The following is a 19,238-nucleotide window of genomic DNA, read 5'->3' on the forward strand; positions in this document are numbered from 1 at the left end:
TGGTTCTGCGTACGGGAGTTACAAGCATGACTCAACCAGTCGAAATGTATGTGCTGCTCACCCTTCAAACTGGCCTTGCTATCAATCAGCTACGACAACCATTTCAGCCTCTCACCTGCTCACAGCAGCTCAGTTTCTGTCTCATTCTCACTGATCAGCCGGGGAGCAGACTTGTCATTCCCTTCATCCCACAGCTCTAGCAAACCGCTCGCCCTGGATTTAGTGCCTAAACCACAGCAGTTTCACCTCCCACATATCCTTCTAGGACATAAGTGATCGTACTGAAAAAAAACAAAAGGGGGGAGGGGAAATGCCCTGTGCAAAATGTTAAAAATAGTAATTTATTAGCAAGCCTTCTACAAACTGGTTTCAGCACCGGGGACTAGAGAGGCAATTCCCCAGAACAGGGAATTCTGTTGCTGCTGCACCCTGGGCTCCCGCACACCTGTGCGACAGGACTGGGGCTGGAACAACAGCTCCTCATGGCGTAGGGAGGGTTTGAATGAGGAATTTGTTACGTGCTTGTCGCATTTTCACTTATAAAATACAGCAAGAACTACACAGGCCAGAAGGGAAGAGCAGATAAAACCACGAGGATATCCGCACTATGGTGGTCCAGAATACATGGGGTGTACGCGGTAGTTCCTGGCGGGTGATGTCGTTATCCAAGCGGGGAAGATCCAAATGGTGAGTTTTGCCTTCAGTCGAAAAGAATAACTTGTATAAAGTTTTATTTCCAGAGTTCTCCCAAAGGTTTATTCTGAACCTCACGCATGGTTTCCTCCGCGATGGACTTGATTTCTCTGTGCAAGTCTTCAATGCCCTTGGAAGCATTCATGGTCTGTTTGCAAGAGAAAAACACAGAAACATGTTCCTCAATTAACACCATCAAATGAGAAAAACCACAGAAACGTGTTCCTCAATTAACACCATCAAATGAGAAAACCTCGCCTGGCTGTTTTATCTGCTTCCCCCTGTTACTCACTGCTGTGACAATTCACGAGCAGTGAAAGGAGCTAATGACACCTCCTGTGTGCTATTTCTGGAGTGGAATTGGAAAAATCTGGTTTATTTAGGAATAGACATTAATGCAGTAGATGTGGGGCTGGATGAAAGGACATGGAAGAAGCTGCTGCTGTGTGTTGTTTGCTGACAGTCTTTGGGGACTGTTCTCCATCCTGTACTGCAGTCCCCAGAAACATCTGGTATTGATCCTTCAGTGGTTCTTCAGAATGAACTCCACCCATGCTTGTAGGAACCACTGAAAATTCATCGTATGATGGTCCAATTTCAGATTTGTCAGGATTTTTAAACACTGCCAGAGGTCGGTGAAGGTGGTTGTGCTGTACAACGCTGCTTTTCCTCAGCGTGACGGTTACAGAACAGCAGCATCGCTGCTGGGTGGCCGAGTGTGAAGAAGGATTTGATATCACAGAACCACAGAAACATTTGGTTGGAAGAGACCCTCAGGATCATCACGTCAAATGGTTCCCCAGCCCGGGCACTGCCCCATGTCCCTGAGAACCTCATCTCCGTCTGTCCAACCCTCCAGGGATGGTGACTCCAGCACTGCCCTGGGCAGCCTGTTCCAATGCCCCACAGCCCTTTGGGGAAGAAATTGTTCCCCACATCCAACCTCAACCTCCCCTGGCGCAACTTGAGGCCGTTTCCTCTGCTCCTGGCGCTTGTTCCTGGGGAGCAGAGCCCGACCCCCCCTGGCTCCAAGCTCCTTTCAGGCAGTTCAGAGATCAGAAGGTCTCCCCTCAGCTCCTGTTCTCCAGCTGAACCCCCAGGTCCCTCAGCCGCTCCATCACACTTGTGCTCCAGCCCCTCACCAGCTCTGTTCCCTTCTCTCAACTCGCTCCAGCACCTCAAGGCCTTTCTATGCTCATTTCAGGGACACCTCTTCATCATCTGTTCTCACATGTATCTGCACTTTGGGGTATTTTAAACAGATGTGTTGCTTTATGTGAAAACTCCTTTCAAGGAATGGATAAAAAACAGAAGAGATAACAGATGACAGATAATAAGAGAGATGTGTTTTGCTGCTGGAATCTCTGGAAAAATCAGAGTTTACGGACTATACATTGCCTCATATGACCGCACATTTATTTTTGTTAAATTAATTCCTTTTGTTTTTCTTGTGTTAGGGTGCGTGTTTCCTATCAATCTATTTTTTCCATTACTTGTGAGGTAGGAAAGGCAATTTCCTACCATAGCTTTTACTGGAATAAAAGTCCTAGTTTGGTGATTGTTGTACATTTAGGTCCTTCATGTTCTGGCAGTACGCAAAAACTCCTTCGTGTTACAGATTCCTGTTCACCTGTGAAGAATTAATTTTACCTTGCGCAGTCTGATCATATGGTAAATCTGTGTGCACCTCCAGCTTATGGTGAGTAGGAATTTATCCATAACCCGTGTCCTCCTATGTCTGCATGACAGCTTCAGGACAAACAGAAGATGCTGCACATTTTTCATGATGGAGGGTGATGGAGATGGTAAAAAGGATGCCCACACTAGAAAACCTCAGCCTGGGTGATTATTAATATACAGAGGATAAACAGAGAATGCTTCATCTTCTGGGATAAAGCAGCGCTCTGCAAACAGCTCCAAGGGATGAGCGAGAAGGAAAAGCGTGGAACAAAAAAAGATGATGTATCTGGAGAGACTTGTGGAAACAGTAAGGCAGCAAACACTGAGGTAGAGCGGCCCCGTGAGAAGGAAGGGGATAATGGCTAAGGGAAGGCCCCAAAAACCTGCAGCGATTCCAGGCTCCTCCACAGATGCTGCGAGACCCGAAGCAAACGGAGGCGGGGAAGAGCACGGATGTGTCCTGCTGCTGCCCACCCAGGCTTGTCAGTTTAAGAAAGAGAATGATTTCCTGAAAGTTCTTTTCAAAAATCTTCTTCCCACCCCAACATGGCCCTATAGGGTGTCCTGGGACAGCGCAGTGTCCTCTCTGCCACAGGTCCCCGTGCCCTTGGCTGACACCCAGTGTGTCCCCCTGACCAGGAGCACAGGGCACAATTTGGGAGCTGCCACAAGACACCCCCACCCTGCTCCGTGACAGGCCTGTTAGCGTTCTTCCCTCACCTTCCAGTTTAACGTCTTGTCCTTCATCAGATGGTAGTAGGACTGCAGGACTTTCTCTTGGAAGGAGCTGTTCTCGTAACGTTCATTTCCAAAGTTCCCTCGTTCCGCTGCTTCTTCCGGGCTCAGCTGAAGAAACAGGATCAGATCCGGCTTTGGGAGTCCAACGTCGGGCTGTTTGCACCAGTCCAGGCAGAAGTTCTGTCCCAAACAAAGACAAGCGAGTTTGAGGTGAAAGGAATGTGAAAGAAGGAATTTAGCTGGGGAGTGGGGTGGGGAAGGAACAGATGGAGCAGAAGTACAGCCCAAAACACTAAGCACAGGTGCACAAACTGAAATGGAGATATCCCAGCTTACCATGTGGGAATTCAGTCCTGGTAACTGCAGGGACCAGGTTTTGCTCAGTGCTCTGCACCTCTCAGCTTACTGAAGTCAGAGAAAGCTGGAGATTTTAACTTCTATTCTGCAGAGCCCATCAGCACTAAATACCGAGTCATCTTCTGAGTCTCCATACAGCTGTGATCAGTCCAAGACTGTCACCAGTCCAAAAGAAAGCTGCTCCCAAATACAAACATGGCGCAGCTTGCATGTGTATCTTTCTGGGCCCATGGAGACATCTTTTCAAACTCGCACCCTTCCCAGGAACTTCAGCCCGGACACAAGAGAGACAAAGCTTTCCAACTTTCGAGGTCCCTTCCAATCCCTAACATTCTGTGAACTTCCGGATCTTCTCGACAGATTTCAAGACTTCAACCAGGGCAGATGAATCCACAATGTTGTGGGGAGACCACTGAGGCTTGTCTGCTTACTGCTCATCCACATGGGCACTGACAACGCCATGAGGGCGATTTTAAACATGTCCAGAGTGACTGTGGGGTGCTGGAAGTGGGTGCAGGGCGTAGGGGGGAAGGATCTCCTCGATTCTTCCAGGAATTGAGGAAAGGCTTGGGCAGGGATGACTGTGAGTCAGCTCCCAGCTGATACAGCAGGCAGGGTGCAGCTTCTACAACTGCAGGATGTTCTTTATGGGTCAACAGCTCCAGAGCAGCACCTTTCAGATGAGGAAAGGCTGAGAGAGCTGGGGCTGTTGAACTGGAGAAGAGAAGCTGAGAGGGATCTGATCAATGGGATCAATATCTCAGGGTGGGAGTCAGAGGATGGACCAGACTCTGTTCAGTGGTGCCCAACGCCAGGGTGAGGGGCAACGGGCACAGACTGAAACACAGGAGGCTCCATCTGAGCATGAGCAGAAACTTGTTTGCTGGGAGGTGCCAGAGCCTGGCCCAGGCTGCCCAGAGCGGGTGTGGAGTCTCCTTCTCTGAGACATTCAAACCCCCTGGACCCACCTGTGTGATCTGCTCTGTGACCCTGCGTGAGCAGGGGTTGCACTGGGGGGTCTCCAGAGGTCCCTTCAACCCCAACCAGCCTGGGATTTTGTGAATGGGATTCACCTGACAAAGTAGGACCAGAGTGTCTGTGCCAACAGGTACAGGGCCAGTGAGGAGTGCTCTGAACTGGGTACGTCAGCGGAAGGTTTGATCTGCAGAGAACTGAAGGTGGGAGGCCAGGGAGAAACATCCAGGGGATGATACGATAATGGAGGCTGTGCGGGAATAGCGGAAGAACGGTAAGAACTGTAAATACACCCAAGAGACTGCAGCTGGGGGGATGGAAAACCATGTAAATCAGAAGTAGAACCTCTGTGTTTAGATAGTGGGCCTGTGATAGGAGTCATAAAGGCACCTTATCACACATAATTGCTGATTTTAGATATCACTGCAGGCACAGGTCAAAGCAGTGTGGTAAACTGTGCCTGAGTGAATCCCCACACACAGGCTGAAACAAGCAGACTTGTTGATCTTCCACCAGGGCTGTATTCTGCAGCGCCTGCATCTCCGCTTGCATTCCCTCTGCCCGGGAGCTCAGGTGCTGCATCAGAGATCCCCTGGTAGCGAGGTAACTAAAATAAATCTGCTCTTTGCAAACACAGAAGCAATCCAGGTTTCTAGAGCATGATGAAGAAATTCTTGGCATGGCAATCAATAAGCCAGTGTTAGGGCACAGACCGCCTGAGCTTAGGGAATTATTGGCTGTGCTGCTTCTGGTAGAACTTGGTCAGAAACTGCTTGTATAAACTCACTTATGCTAAGTAAGTTTGCTCAGCAGAACTTCTTCAAGCTGTGAAACTTTGAACTTTCTTCTTCATTGTGTAAAAAAGGCCTCAGAGTCTTCAAGCTGGAAGACGAGGGGAGCTGTGGCCTGGAGATCAGTGAAGGGACAGGACGGGCCTCACAGAAGAATGTTCTCGCTGGAGCCAAGAACTGATTTTCCTCAGCTGCAGGTGCCAAACAGCATCTGAAGGTCAGGACTTGGACTGACATCCACCTCATGAAAACGCAGAGATCAGTGAAGAACGGGGAGACCCCAAACTCTAACTCTGGAACTGAGATTGGGGCTGGGATCGGGGGCAGGATTGTCCAAGTCTTTTCCTGCTGAGGGTCCCTTTCCAGGAGGGACCAGCTTGAGCTGCTCTACGCTGCGCCTTGGGAATAAATTACTTTTTTTAGAGGAATTTCTGGAATCTGAGTCTCCGCTGCGGGAAACCTGCGGAAAAGGAACTTCTCTAAGAGCCAGTGAGGGGGTGCCCTCCTGGATTTGTTACTCACAAGCAAGAAAGAACTGGTCCAAGATGTGAAGGTCAAGAGCAGCCTTGGCTGCAGCAAACATGAGATGGTGGCTTCAAATCTGGAGAGAAGTCAACAAGACAAAGAGAATCGCCTGCGTGGACTTTAGGAGAGCAGATTTCTATTTATTAGTGACCTCAGAGCTGGATGTCCTGGGAAACCCACGTGGAAAACAAAGAGGACCTGGAGAGCTGGGTGATGTTCCAGGGCAGCTCCTCGGAGCACGAGAACAAACACGGGACTCTGGAGGATGTCAGAGCTGCGCAGAGTGACCCGAAGGGCGGCACACAGAGCTGACTGCTCTCAAGAGCAGACACGAGGCACAAGCGGGAACATGAGAAATTCAGGCTAAATGAAGAAAGTAATTTTTACTGTGAAGGTGAACGAACTCTGAAAGAAGAGCCCAGAAAGGTGGATTTGCAGCCCCGAAGCTGCTCAGACCTTGGCTGGATGCGGTGCCAAGCAGCCAGTCTGCATTAGAGCTACTCTGGAGCAGGAGCTTGGGCTTCGTGACCTCCACAGGTCCCTTCTAATGTATGTGGTTCTGTTATTCTTTACAAATGTATGTGCCAGCAGCCAGAGCAAGCGTGGAGAATCTCAAGTCAACTCGCATCATCATTCTTTAGAGTCAAACAGGCTTCCCAACAACCAGGAGTCTGTCCAGATTCACAAAACATCACTGAATTAGTTTCTCTGCCCTTTCTGGGGAAGGGCTGGACTCTTGCAAACAAACCATGTCAATACCTGAGCTGGAACTTCCATCTCTCCATTTCATTTCCCCAGAACACTGGCCAGCCCTCCAACTGGAGCCACCTCCCCAAACACAGCGAGGGGCTCACTCACCTCCTTGGCGCTCGTGAAGGCCACTCCAGAAAAGGCATATCTGTCAACCACAAGCGTGATCCCTTGATGCAGTTTCTCTTTCATCAACGGTCTGAAACCCATGGGGGAGAAAAAAATATACAGTTACACTCCTTTATAGCGATACAAATGAAAGGAGTTCATCTAAAGGACTCACCAGGGCAGTGTTAATCTAAGTCATCGTTAACAGTGATCATTAGCAGTGTCAGGGTTATCTGTGCTGCTGATGGTGGATAACAGCTATGTGTATTCTGTCTTCTAACAGACAAATAACCTTCCCTTCCTCTTCCTACTTCAAGCAGTGCAGCAGATTTGTGATACACCCTGTCAGAGAAAAGTGTCCTTTATTCACAACGACACTTGTTCTCGCAGCTTTCCCAGTCTCCTCGGCACCGCCACTATGGCAGAGTCAGCAACGCTTCTTTTTAAAAATGAAAACATTTTGCAATGGAGCTTTCCAGGTAAAAGTAATGGCCGGCGCCGATTTCCCTGGCTCCACAAGCAAAGACTCAGGAGCCAAAAGCCAAGGCAGCCACTTCCAGCATCGTCTGGACATGATTCCTTAACCTGTCCTTGCACAGACGCCCATGCCGAGCAGGTCTCTCCATTCAGCAAAGAAAGCAAATTCACAGACTGGGCTGGTACAGTCTCAGCCCCTCAGTTCTTGAACCCAGCAGGGGCTCGGAAATATCCCACCTAATGATTTCAAAACACCAAACAGTGTGATGTGATCTAAGGTTAAATCCAAAGCCACTTCCAGCTATGTTCCCCTTACTAAACAGGGTCATACTCTTGTACCTCCTGCACCCACTGCGAGCTAAAACCGCGGGGAGGATCAGCGCCGCGCGTTTTGTTTTTACAACTGAGCAAAGGTGTTTACACGTGTTCCCAGCGGTTGGCGGAGAAGAGCAGGTGAACGGTGTGATCCTCCAGGTTCTTCTCCTTCAGCAGGTAGGAGCTGATCAGCTGCCCGATCTCCGTGGTTCGCTCTGGAAGATACAGGGGAACAAGGAGCAGACGCTGCCCTGAAACGCTCTCACCAACTGGGCATCCATCTGTCACGGGTGGGAAGTCACTCTCTCTGCAATGGGGGTTTGTTTGTCTGTCACATGTAGAACTTAGTCTGTCCAGAGTGGGGAGAGAGCCTGTGGGAAATGAGTCTGTCTGATGGTGGGGAAGGTCTGTCTGTCTGTCACAGGTTGGAGGGCTCCAGGGCTGGATGTACTGATAAGAACAAAAGTATTGTAACAAGACCAGGCCTAATGTAACAAGACTAGACCTAAAGCAACAGAATATTCATAGAGAAACAAGAGCTGCAGAGATTGGACGAGAGGCAAAGCAGAATGTTCCTGGTTTGCAAGCTCGGAAAGAGGGATGTTCCACTAGGTGAAGAAAAAGCTATGTGACTTTTGCTGTGCAGTAACACAGAACAACACACACGCTCAAGAAACCAGGTCAAGGAGCCGGCACGTGTCATCCAAGAGGCACCAGAGCGCAAAGAGACCCCGTGTGACTCAAATATCAAAACAGGACTTTCAACAAAGGGCGTGGTTATGGAAATAATCTGTGTTTAATGCATGAACTAAGGGCTTGAAATGAATGAAAGTGCAATTGGTATCTGTAATAAATACCGAGAAATGTGAATCACGCGTGCACTTGATTAGAGGGAAGGTCCTCCCTGCGTCCAACATGCTGGATAAAAGCTCCGGCTTTTTAGCACTTTCAAAGCAGCGTCATGGAGTCTTTTTGCTGGTGAAACAGAGAAATAAACTTAACAGCAGAGTCAATTACACTGTTAAGCGTCATTCTTTATTTTATCAGCATTTATCAGATGTTAGCTATAGCTGTTTAGTGTCTTACTTACACTACATCTATTAATTATTAAACTAACCACTCTGCTTCTAAACAATGTGTCACTTAATCTTCTGTCTCCCTCTTGTCATGCAGAGGATCTAAAACTTGAGAAATATCCCGTTTTGCAGGTGGTCAGAAAGCATTTATCATGTTGATTGGTTAATGATGGGTATGTCTTTTGTAACTTAATCACAGTATACATTAATTTGGCAGCATCTCTTCACTGTCCGTACCTAAATCAGCTTGTAAAGCAGCCTCGCAAAACCTGGAGCGAGACACTTGTGCTGGTGGGAGTGGATAAACCGATGAACGCTGAAAGCAATTGCCTTAACCACAGTTTAAAAGCATACATGTGTGTCAATAGATTTTAAACTGTTGTGCAGGTGGACTTTGTGTTCCCAAAGTGAAGGTAATTTTCTTGTGGCTGGTAAGCACGAAAGCACAAACAGATAAACAGTTTAACTTTTTAAATAAGCATTACCAGCTTAAAGCAGGTTGTTATAAGGCTTGCAACACATTTAATTTGGCCTCAAAGCGCGTCCATCGAGCTTTACTCTGTGACTGCCCACAGCAGCCCAGACTGTTTAGGGGCCCAAATCACAAAAAATTAAGCGAGGGGGAAAAGAGAGCAACACGAAAACCTAAGTTTTGTAGAGAGGAGCGGGTGGGTTGTGAGGGAAAGGGCGCAGGGCAGGGGCGCAGACAACGCGGGTTTATGGGACGGCAGCTTCTCCTCAGCGGTACCACAAGGCCCTCAGACGCGGCCCCGCACGCCCCGGCCCGGCCGTTCCTCCCTGTCCCCCGCGCCAGCCCCCGCGGGCACCGGCACCCCGTACCCGGGAAGCGGAGGAGGTCGGCGCGGTGCCCCTGTGCCCGCAGGGCCTCGACCAGCCGCCGGCTCTGGGTGCTCTTCCCGGCCCGGTCCACCCCCTCCAGCACGATCAGCGCTCCCCGCCGGCCCGCCATTGCGCCCACCCTGCCCCTTCCGCCGCCGCCCGGCCAATCCCAGGGCCGCTCTAGGCAGCCGACGGACGTGGAGGCGCTGAGGTTACGCCGTGAGGCGGGAAGCGAGGCTCCGCCCCCCGACGGGCACGCTCCTTCATGAATATTCAGCAGGAGCGTCCCCGGCGACCAATAGGCGCTGGGCGCGCTGTGAATATGGGATGAGGCCGGAGCCGCGGCGCTTGTAATGCGGGCCCGGCAGGCGGCGGGAAGCGGCGGCGGGAAGCGGGGCGCAAGATGGCGACCGCCATGTACCTGGAGCACTACCTGGACAGTGAGCGCGGGGCTGGAGGGGGGGCGGCGGGTGGCTGGGGGCGGGGGGGGGGTAAACGGCGGACACAGCGGCAGCCGCGGGGGCGGTGGCGGGAATTAGAGCTGCGCCACGGGCTGGCCGGGGGGGCGGTGCCGCGCTGCGTCATCAGCCGCCGCCGCGCTGCGTCATCGCTGCGCGCCGGGCGCGGAAGCCATGGCGGGTGGCACGGAGACGCCGGCCCGGCCGCAGCGGCCCCTCCGGGCGGTCCCCGCGGTGTCACCGGCCGGGTCGCGCCGGCCCCCGCCGCCCGGGAGCACCATGCGCGGGCTCCGCGGTTCCTGTGCGCCGCCACCGCGGGGCCCGAGCGTGTCCGTCCGTTCTCCCGGTGCCAACGGGCGCTTTACGGTACGTTGAGCCAAACGCGCAGTCACTGCGGCTTCCCCGTGCGAGGAGCCGGGGCTGCGGGGGTCTCGGCGGGAGAACGAGCGGTGGAGCTGATGGATCTTTCCGTTCCAGGTATCGAGAACCTGCCGTGTGAGCTGCAGAGGAACTTCCAGCTGATGCGGGAGCTGGATCAGAGGACGGAAGGTGCGCTTGTTGGCCCAGCACAGGGTGACCGTGAATGAGCCCGGTTGAGCAGACTGAGTGCAGAGAAGCTGCTGAATTAATGTGCACTGTGATTAAGTTACAAAACACGTACCCATCATTAACCATTAGACAAGAGATAAGTGCTTCCTGACCGCCTGCGAAACGAGGGGATGTTTCTCAAGTTTTAGATCCTTCTGCATGACAAGAAGGAGACAGAAGAATAAGTGACACATTGTTTAGAAGCAGAGTGCTTACTTTATGTTTAACTAATAATTAATAGATGTATTGTAAGTAAGAAACTAAACAGTTATAGCTAACATAATCAATTATTTCTTAGTATAAATGTATGTAAAAATTTTCAAATATTGTAATGCATATGTAATAATTATGTGAATATAAGCAACGCAAGAGCATCCAGTGTTTGGAGCACTAATGGAGGATGATCTTCCCCAGCACTGATAAAATAAAGAGTGCCGCTTAACAGTACAATTGGCTCTGCTGTTAAGCTTATTTTTCTGTTTCAAGATACAAGGTACTGTTTATTATAGAGCTGCCCAAGCCTGGATGCTGGAATACAGTCAAACACACCAGATAGAAAAGTACCAGATGTTATTTACAAAACCATATCTCCCTCAGGAGACCCCTGAAGAACCAGTTGGTTGCACATTTGCATATTGGTTACATAATCATTTTAGCGTCTAATGAGTGACGTTCAGCTCAGGGACACTTTATCCAACAGTCTCGAGATGTGTTAAAGCAAGACAGTGAATTGTGCAGCTTCAAAATGTCTACAGCTGCAAGGTCAGCGGTGCCTGTAGCGCCTGTTGAGGTGTTTGCAAGTGCCTCTTTGTCATGTGAGCAGACTGACCAAAGCTGACAGGATTTACATATCCATAGGTTGGCAGTTGCCAACAGGATTCATTCATTTAGGTGATAATGACGACACTTTCAGGGGTTGCGGTGAGTCTGGCCAGATCCTCCACCTGAAGGATGAGGACACATCTCCCCTCTACCGCTCTTCCCTTTCTCGACCTGTTTCCAAGAGGACTCCAGCTCGTAGAATTAGATTTTTTCCCAACAGCTTTGTGTTAGTTTGTTGCCCTGTGATCGCTGCACCCAGTGGCCTCTTGGACGGCCTCGCTTGTGCATATTTGCACAACTAGTGAGCTGTAATTGCCCTGACTTGCAAGACTAAATCTTTTTTGAGGCTTATCTTGGTATCTGCTTGCATGTTAAAGACTTTCAATTTGAAGCATTAGAATGGTAAACAGCTGCACAGCAAGTGTAATGTTCTGCCTGTGGGCAGAGGCTGAAGTTTGTGAACACGTGGGTCTGTTTCTGGTCTGAAATTTGAGCTCCTCCTCTGAATTTAACTGTGAAACACTTAAGAAGTCAGAATCGCACAAATGTTGAAGAGTGAATACGCTTGTTTCAATTTTTTTAAAGAAATGTAGATACATGAAGGGATATGGGGAAGCCAGAAAAACTGTCAGGAGGGGTCTTGTAAGTACTGTGGAGAGGTAGAAGGAGAAAACGGTGCCTTTGGGTGATGACTTTCTCACGTGTGCTTTTCAGATAAGAAAGCAGAAATTGACAGTCTCGCCGCAGAATACATCGAATCGGTGAAGAACATGTTGCCCGAGGAGCGAGTGGAACACCTGAAGAAAATCCAGAGCGCCTACAGCAAATGCAAGGAGTACAGCGACGATAAAGTGCAGCTGGCCATGCAGACCTACGAGATGGTGAGGATTGCGGCCAGCGGGGCTCCTCTTAAAAAGGGGGTTTGCTCTGGAATATCTGACTGAAACAAAGTAGGAGTTTGCAAGCTTATTGTTCTTACTGTTGCCCTCTCCAGGAAGCCTCCTCTTGTTTTATGGGTTCTGTGTCAAGTAGGCTTAAATGACACAAGAGGGGATTTTTTCCCTATGAGAACAATCAGGCATTGTAATAATCTCCCCAGGGAAGTGGTGGATTCTCCAATGTTGGTCACATTTAAGGTTCAGATGGATAAGGCGCTGGGCCAGCTCATCTAAGCTGGGATTATGCCAGGAAAGGTTGGACCAGATGATCCTTGTAGGCCCTTCCAACCTGGGATTAAGTGATTCTATGATTTTGTGATCCTGCTTGGAGATTTTTTGATTGCTCTGATATGTAATAATGTCAGCAAACTTACCCCACTCCCTCCTCGCCGGCGGCTCCCTGGTCACCCGGTGATTTACTTAGGGCTGCTCTTACCTGTAAGCAACATTTTTGAAGTAGAATTCTACATTGTGGAAGAGTTAAAGGAAATCTCTTCAGTTTCCTTGTTTTCCAAGTGTCAGAGCGGCCATGTCAGCTCCACCATTCTGGTTGTATGTTGGACATCAAACTTCCCTCAATAGACCTGATAGGAAAATATCATTACTTTAAGATGCAGCTTTCCACTTTTCTTCTGCCCCTACTCGTTATGTCCATTTAGCTGTCCCTTGAACAACTTTTCTTTCTCTCTATTTTATCCGTTTAACTGTACTTGGTGTGTTTCCTCCAGCTTCTAAAGATGCTTATTGCCATCAAATACTGCAGGAAGGGAAATTACTTCACAGGGATGGAGAAGCGTTCTAGATAATGGCTAATTTGGGGACAAGGTGCTGCAGAAACACAATCTGGGGGTGGCTTGAAATACCTTTGTTACTTCTCTGTTCTGAAAACTACATTATTGTAGCCAGGATGGTACAAGGAACTTGCTGAGCGTGGATTTTTGTCAATATTGGAGTCAGCAGAAGCCTGTATTTATTACTAAATTTCTTTTAAGAGGATCCCAGTGAAAAGCCGGGGAAAACAGGCTGATCTCAACACTTTTCATGGGCATTTTGAAAATTGCAAGGAGAAAAAAGTTATTTTTAATACTTCTCATCATCTTGTTTCGTTCTGCAACCCGTGAGTCCGAGTTGCTTTGACTCTCCTTTGTGCCATCTCCTCCCCTTTTCCTTTGTCTGTAGAGGAACTGGATCCTTTTGTTTTGCCTGTTTTCCTCTGGCTTTTTCTATTTTTCCTGTGTGCTAATTCCCTTTGCATCTCCCATTTCCCTTTGGTCCGTAGTTTGCTCCCCCTTTCACGCCTTGCTCTGAAGTCACATATTCCCATTTGTGCCGATAAGGGCCAAGTCACCAGACCTTCCTGTTCTCATTTGAGGATTTTAATGTATTGTTTCCTAATTGAGTTTGCGGTTTGCTCTTTGCGCAGGTGGACAAGCACATCCGCCGGCTGGACGCCGACCTGGCGCGCTTCGAAGCGGATCTGAAAGATAAACTGGAAGGCAGCGACTTTGAAAACTCTGGATCAAGAAGCCTGAAAAGTGCGTAACTTTGAGGCGCTTGACAACCCTTCTGTGCGTATCGAACCAGAAAGGCCAAAGTTTTCTGGAGGGAGAAAAGTTTACACCATAGTGTCTTCTCTACTTATTTTTAGTACTCTTCAAATATTTACAGCGGGCAGTAGATGAGGAAAATTCTAGCTGGTGTTCTTACAGCTCTGGAGTGTAACAGTTTTAGCTTCAGGCTTGAACTGTTACTGAGTCAGTTCTAAGCTCTTTTTGAGGAGACGACGTTTGTCTTTTTTTCCTCCTTTTGCCAGAATTTGAGTGCTAATCGAGCTAAGAACAGTGGGAAAAGTTAGGAGTTAAAGGCACAGTACCATTTATTGTAATGTGTAGTGGAAATCTCGTGTGACAACAGTGAAACCCGAGCGTGGCGAATGCCAGCGCAACTTTATGCCTTTGAACTGTGAAATAAGGGGTAAGGTAATGGATTAAAATAAGTTACGTTAGTTATTGAGTAACCAATTGACTGGCTGAGCGTTTATAAGCGTACTGAGGTTTTAAAAGGAAATATTACAGCATGTCTAATCAAATATGATGCTATTTATATCGTGTGCAATGATACGGGCTCGTATTGTGCTGCAGTGATTTAATTGCCAAAATTGTGAACGCAAGAGTTTCTTGCTCTACTACTTGCCCGTTTGTGCCACAAAAACGCATTTCAGAATCAGCGTTTTGTATTCGCTTATGTATGAAATAAGGTTTTCAAAATGATAAACGCTTCGAAGGCAAAACGTTTGGAGATGTTTCTGGTCTTCAAATTGGTTGAAATGATGGATATTTTCCCTTTACAGAGGGACGGAGTCAGAAGGACAAAAGAAGCTCCCGCGGCCGAGGCAGGCGAGCGTCTGAGGAAGATACACCCAAGAAAAAGAAACTCAAAGGAGGGTAAGACGGACCCAGCCGCAGCTGCGGGGACTCGGCCTTGACACTTCATGAATTTTCCACAAGCTCGTGTTACCCTATTTATGACTCAGGTCTGGCCGGTGAGCGGCGGTGGGAGTGTTGTGGTCTCACTCCGTTTCATTATCGTCCTGCTTTGTTAATTAACTCCTTGCTCGGCGCGTGGAAACTCAGCGTGCCTGGAATGCCCTCGGGCTGGAAGGACAAGATCAGCCTCACTGCTCTTGGCAAGCTGGGGGAAAATAGCTTTGATTTTTGTCACGGGGCTATTTTTAACAGTTGCTTGTGATCTTGATTGTAAAAGCTAACACATGCCCATCAAGAGAAAAACGGATGTCATATTTTTATCTAGAACTCTTGGGGAATTCTGGGGGTTGTTTTCAGAGAATTGTGTCTTTAGATAGTATTGAATAACCTAATTTGGTTTTGTGAAGCAAGGAGCAAAGCATGTCCCCTCTGTGATACGATGTGTAGTAAAGGGACTCTGTCAATTCTGATGTTTGCAGGACGGGTAGAAAACTAAACTCAGTACATTCCTGTCAGAGCAGGCAGGTTCACTCGTACCGGATAACGAGATAATAGCGTATATTAAAACAGATTAGGAGGTGGGGGATATTCTTCTGTGAAGAAGGAGAAGTGATCTGTAGGTTAATTTTGTTATTGTAGCCCTGGTGTCTGCAAATGATTCTCTTAATCCTTTATAGTCAAGCTCATGGTTTGGGTTTGATCAAACCTATCTTATTTTTTTAATTATTGGCTAATATGTGATAACGTGGTCTAAACTCTAATGTAGAGTCAGAGTGTTTTAGGGAAGATCTTGTTAAAGTCGCTTTTCCCAGGTGAGATTTAGATCTTGGGGACATGGTGTTGCCTGTGGGTGCCGAGTGTTTTGTCCTCAACCTTTTCCTCGTCTGCAGGTCTGAGTTTGCTGACACCATCCTGTCGGTGCATCCCTCGGATGTCCTGGACATGCCGGTGGACCCCAACGAACCCACCTACTGCTTGTGTCACCAGGTGTCCTACGGAGAGATGATCGGCTGTGACAACCCAGACGTAAGCACTGGAGATGATTTATTTTCAGGTGTTTGCTGCATCACAGCGCTGTGAAATCCTAGCGGGGGGACTCACTCGATTAGATTGTACAAAGTGAACGTTTGTGAAACGCTGAGCATCTCTTCTGAGGGTTTTTCCTTTCTGTTTTGCAGTGCCCCATCGAGTGGTTCCACTTTGCCTGTGTGGACCTCACCACCAAGCCAAAAGGGAAGTGGTGAGTATGACAACATACGGCTTTCTGATTTTTATCCAGCTAAATTATCCCTCAAGAATTGCAAAACCCCATTGTGACCCTTCCTGACAGAGAAGCTTTGCTCTTGTATCCTCTACGGTTTGGGATTGCGTTTGTGCGAAGGTAGAAGGTACAAGGGGAACCTTTTTCCTAATATCTCCTTCCACAGGAGCCTTTAGATTCTAGTGGGAGCAAGACAAGGACCTGGGCATATGCAAAACTGTGCAATAAGCAGCAGGTTTCGATGTGAGGCTTGTGTGCATGTGTATGTGATCCAGCTCAGGTTTGCTGTGTTATCACATTTTTCCGCTTCTGGAAGCAGAGTTTGAAGCCTGCTCTAGGTTCTATTTATGTGCTCATCTTGGAAAGAACCGTAGGCTTGTTCTGTATTTAGTTTCTATTTAATGGGCTCCTCTTGTCTAATTGACAAGGTGCCCATCAGAAGCAGGCTTAAGTCGGAGTTAGAGGAAGGAATGAGTCAGAGGAACGTGTTTATTTTCATTTGCCCATTGAGGAAGCTTGTGTGGCAAACTTGGAGGGGTTACTTGGAGTAACTTTCTTTTTACTTGGAGCAACTTGTAGGAGAAGGAAATCAAGTGAATCACAAGCCCTGGGACCCTCCCAGTGCTGTCACTTCTACCCACCCGAGCTGCTGCAGTTCCCTTTGTCCATTTGTTCCAGCAATGTCCTGGAAATTGGTGCATTTACTGGAATGGGCTGCTTTTAGACCACCCTCCCACCCACTCGTTCCCAAATAATAAAAAGGTTTTGGGCTATGTGTCGTTAACTTCAGGAACTAATCACTGCCTCTCTTTCCATGTAGGTTTTGTCCTCGTTGTGTTCAGGAAAGAAAGAAAAAGAAGTAAGGAGTAGAGGGGAATGTGTCCTCCGAGGCAAGAAGAATTTAATATATTCCTCCACTCATGTTGCAATATTATCTTTGATTATTTGTTTGTTTTTCTTTCTAACCTACCCTTCTTTTTCTGGTATGATATTTAATTATCCACTGGCCAGTTGTTATTCCCGTCCTGTCATAAGAAAATGACTTGGGGAGAGAGTCCCAAATCCCTTTGCCACAGGGGTTTTATTTGTGTCACGCTTGCCCAGCACTGAAATCGCCGTTACGATGAAGTGCCTGTGGTCTCCGCTAGTTCATCGGAGTCTGTGAAGCCACGTTGCAGGAGAAGGAAATACCCATGTCTTCATGGAAATTGCTTAATGTGGAGCTTGGTGTGGTAGGGAAGAAGGGGTTTTCTCCAGAGCAGCCTACACAGAAGACGTTGGCTCCATATTTAGGTGTGAAGTTGATTAGTTGTGCCGTTTTTTAGCACAGAAAGGAACGGGAAAGCTGGTGACCTGTTCCCAGTGTCCGTTTCCTCGAAGCCAAGCGCTGACAGGGCAGGGATGGGATAGAGCTGTGATCGCATCTTTTCTTTTTGGGGAATTTCTTCTGTCTACCTCCGCACTGCCTTTATTTTACTTGATCTTGCCCCCCCTACACACAAACCTGAACAGAAGCGAACTGTTTGACTTTACACCCGCTTCTAGAAAAGGCTGGTCTCTTTGGGGAGAAAACCTTTACATAGCAAAGGAATTGTCCTGCAGCATTTACTCGTAACAGTTGAGAGCGCGTTACCTTTCCTGGCCGTTTCCATTTCTCTGAAGATCCTTTAAGTCCCTTACTGTGAAGATGAAACCTACAGTATTCTTAGAAGGTCGGATTTATTCATAAAATAAGATGAAGGCCTGATTTTTTTCTGACTCTTATTTGCCTGCGTGGCACTTGGGAGAAGAGTTTTTAAGAGAAGGACTTGAGGACGTGTGGGGGGTTGAACAGCATTTGCTGTTGAAGAAAGCCATTGAGCAGCAATGTTTGCAAACTACCCCTTGTCTCTTCTGGTTTTTAGAATGGGGGTCCATTTGCGTCTTGTTGATCTCTTTAAGCTGCCTTTCAGGTTCTGAATGTGAATCCTTGCTGTCACCATGTGAATCCTTGCTGTCACCACAGGGGAAGGAAGAGAAGGAAATCAGGAGTAGGAAAACACAAGTTTTTGTGTTTTTTCCTTCCTGTGAGTTATAGAGGAGGCAGAAATTGAGGGAAGAGTAGAGATCACTCTTGTCTTCATATATATCCCCTGTATTATGGGGCTTATCCCCCTACTATAAAAGATGTTTCGGGGATAGGTGGTTTTGCTGGTGGAGAGGGAAAATAAAACAGCCCCAATGCAACTACCCATGCAGCAGCATGGTCCAGGGTCTGTGAATTTGGCCTTTTGGATAAAGAAGGAAAACAAAAAACGCTTCTAGTCAGATTCTGGCACCTGTTTCCAAAAGAAAAAGACTTTTTTCCCCCGTTACACTGACCTCTCACTTGTGTTTTGTGATTGAAGAAAGTAGAAGGCGGTTCTCGCCAATTTTCCTTCCCTGCTCCGCTCTGTCGGGCTTTGCAGATGCTGCAAGTCGGGACTGACAGAAGAAACCTCTCGATACTGAGACAGCTTCCCTGTGGACAGTGTGATTTATTGCGTCTGCTGTGGGAAAAGCCCAGGTTTCTAGGGTCCTTCCATTTAAAGCGCGATGCTGCGCGTTGTGTATGAATTTCTGTAGGTGTCTCTGCGGGACAATGCGCATTTGTCGCTGTTGCCGTTGTGATGGCACTGGGAAAGCACACAGACAATGCATCCTGGAGACTAGAGTTAATGCCATTTGGGTTTTATTTTCAGAAAGGTGCTTCACTAGGAAGTAGCGTGAGGTACAACATCCTCTTCTTTATGACTTTATGGTGTCGACATCTGACATCTCGTACCAGCAATAAACCGTCCCACTGGGAATGCACCAGCACGGGGCTCTGAGAGGCTCCTTGGCCGCTCATGCCTGGCTTTAGAGATATTTCCTTTTGTTTTTTAAAACCCTTATTGACATGAAATACCGTTAGGCCTTCATTTTTGCCTATGAAAGGATTTTAATCTTTCTCCTGAATTTTGAATGTACAGTGTTTAACTACGCTTTTCTGGAGAAGGGTGAATGAGACTGTGATACATAAAGGAATGTTCTGCTAAAGATTGTCGAAACCCCCAAATCCCCGCGGGGTTCAGCTTTATCCCAGCTCATCCAAACTGGAGGTGAAATGCCTTTAACTCGATCGTTCTATTTTTTTAAAGGAATTAGATCCGTGTTCCCTTTGTAAATGGAAAATAAATCTTTTTATTAAAAGGAATTTAAAGTTAAAAAAAAAAAAAGTATATCTGTATTTTTGAATCATGTGATAATGGATATATTGTTATAAATAAAGTATTTTTGGGAACTTGAGATGTGCGAGTTCGTGTTGCGGGCGGGCCTCCAGGTGCTAGGGGGTGCTGCCGC

General features: G+C 47.8%; 2 protein-coding genes across 3 annotated transcripts; one reads left to right on the forward strand and one right to left on the reverse strand.

The window, feature by feature from the left end:
* Positions 1–311: 311 nt before the first annotated feature.
* DTYMK (deoxythymidylate kinase) lies at positions 312–9,486 on the reverse strand. The gene is made up of 5 exons (XM_065073067.1): positions 9,326–9,486; positions 7,516–7,624; positions 6,618–6,708; positions 3,094–3,291; positions 312–841 (listed from the first exon to the last, which is right to left on the reverse strand). Exons 1-5 carry the CDS (start codon positions 9,453–9,455, stop codon positions 731–733), a joined length of 639 nt encoding a protein of 212 aa, XP_064929139.1. The 5' UTR covers positions 9,456–9,486; the 3' UTR covers positions 312–730.
* A 10-nt stretch (positions 9,487–9,496) lies between these two features.
* ING5 (inhibitor of growth family member 5) lies at positions 9,497–19,184 on the forward strand. 2 transcript variants are annotated; one of them, XM_065073065.1, is made up of 8 exons: positions 9,497–9,765; positions 10,261–10,332; positions 11,908–12,074; positions 13,555–13,666; positions 14,482–14,575; positions 15,508–15,643; positions 15,796–15,857; positions 16,699–19,184. In XM_065073065.1, exons 1-8 carry the CDS (start codon positions 9,729–9,731, stop codon positions 16,739–16,741), a joined length of 723 nt encoding a protein of 240 aa, XP_064929137.1. In that variant the 5' UTR covers positions 9,497–9,728; the 3' UTR covers positions 16,742–19,184. The 2 variants fall into 2 exon arrangements, with proteins under 2 accessions (XP_064929137.1, XP_005501667.2); XM_005501610.4 differs by lacking the exon at positions 9,497–9,765 and adding an exon at positions 9,971–10,149.
* The last annotated feature ends 54 nt before the right edge of the window (positions 19,185–19,238 follow it).

Source organism: Columba livia, chromosome 9 (genome assembly GCF_036013475.1).
Source record: "Columba livia isolate bColLiv1 breed racing homer chromosome 9, bColLiv1.pat.W.v2, whole genome shotgun sequence".
NCBI classification, from domain to species: domain Eukaryota; kingdom Metazoa; phylum Chordata; class Aves; order Columbiformes; family Columbidae; genus Columba; species Columba livia.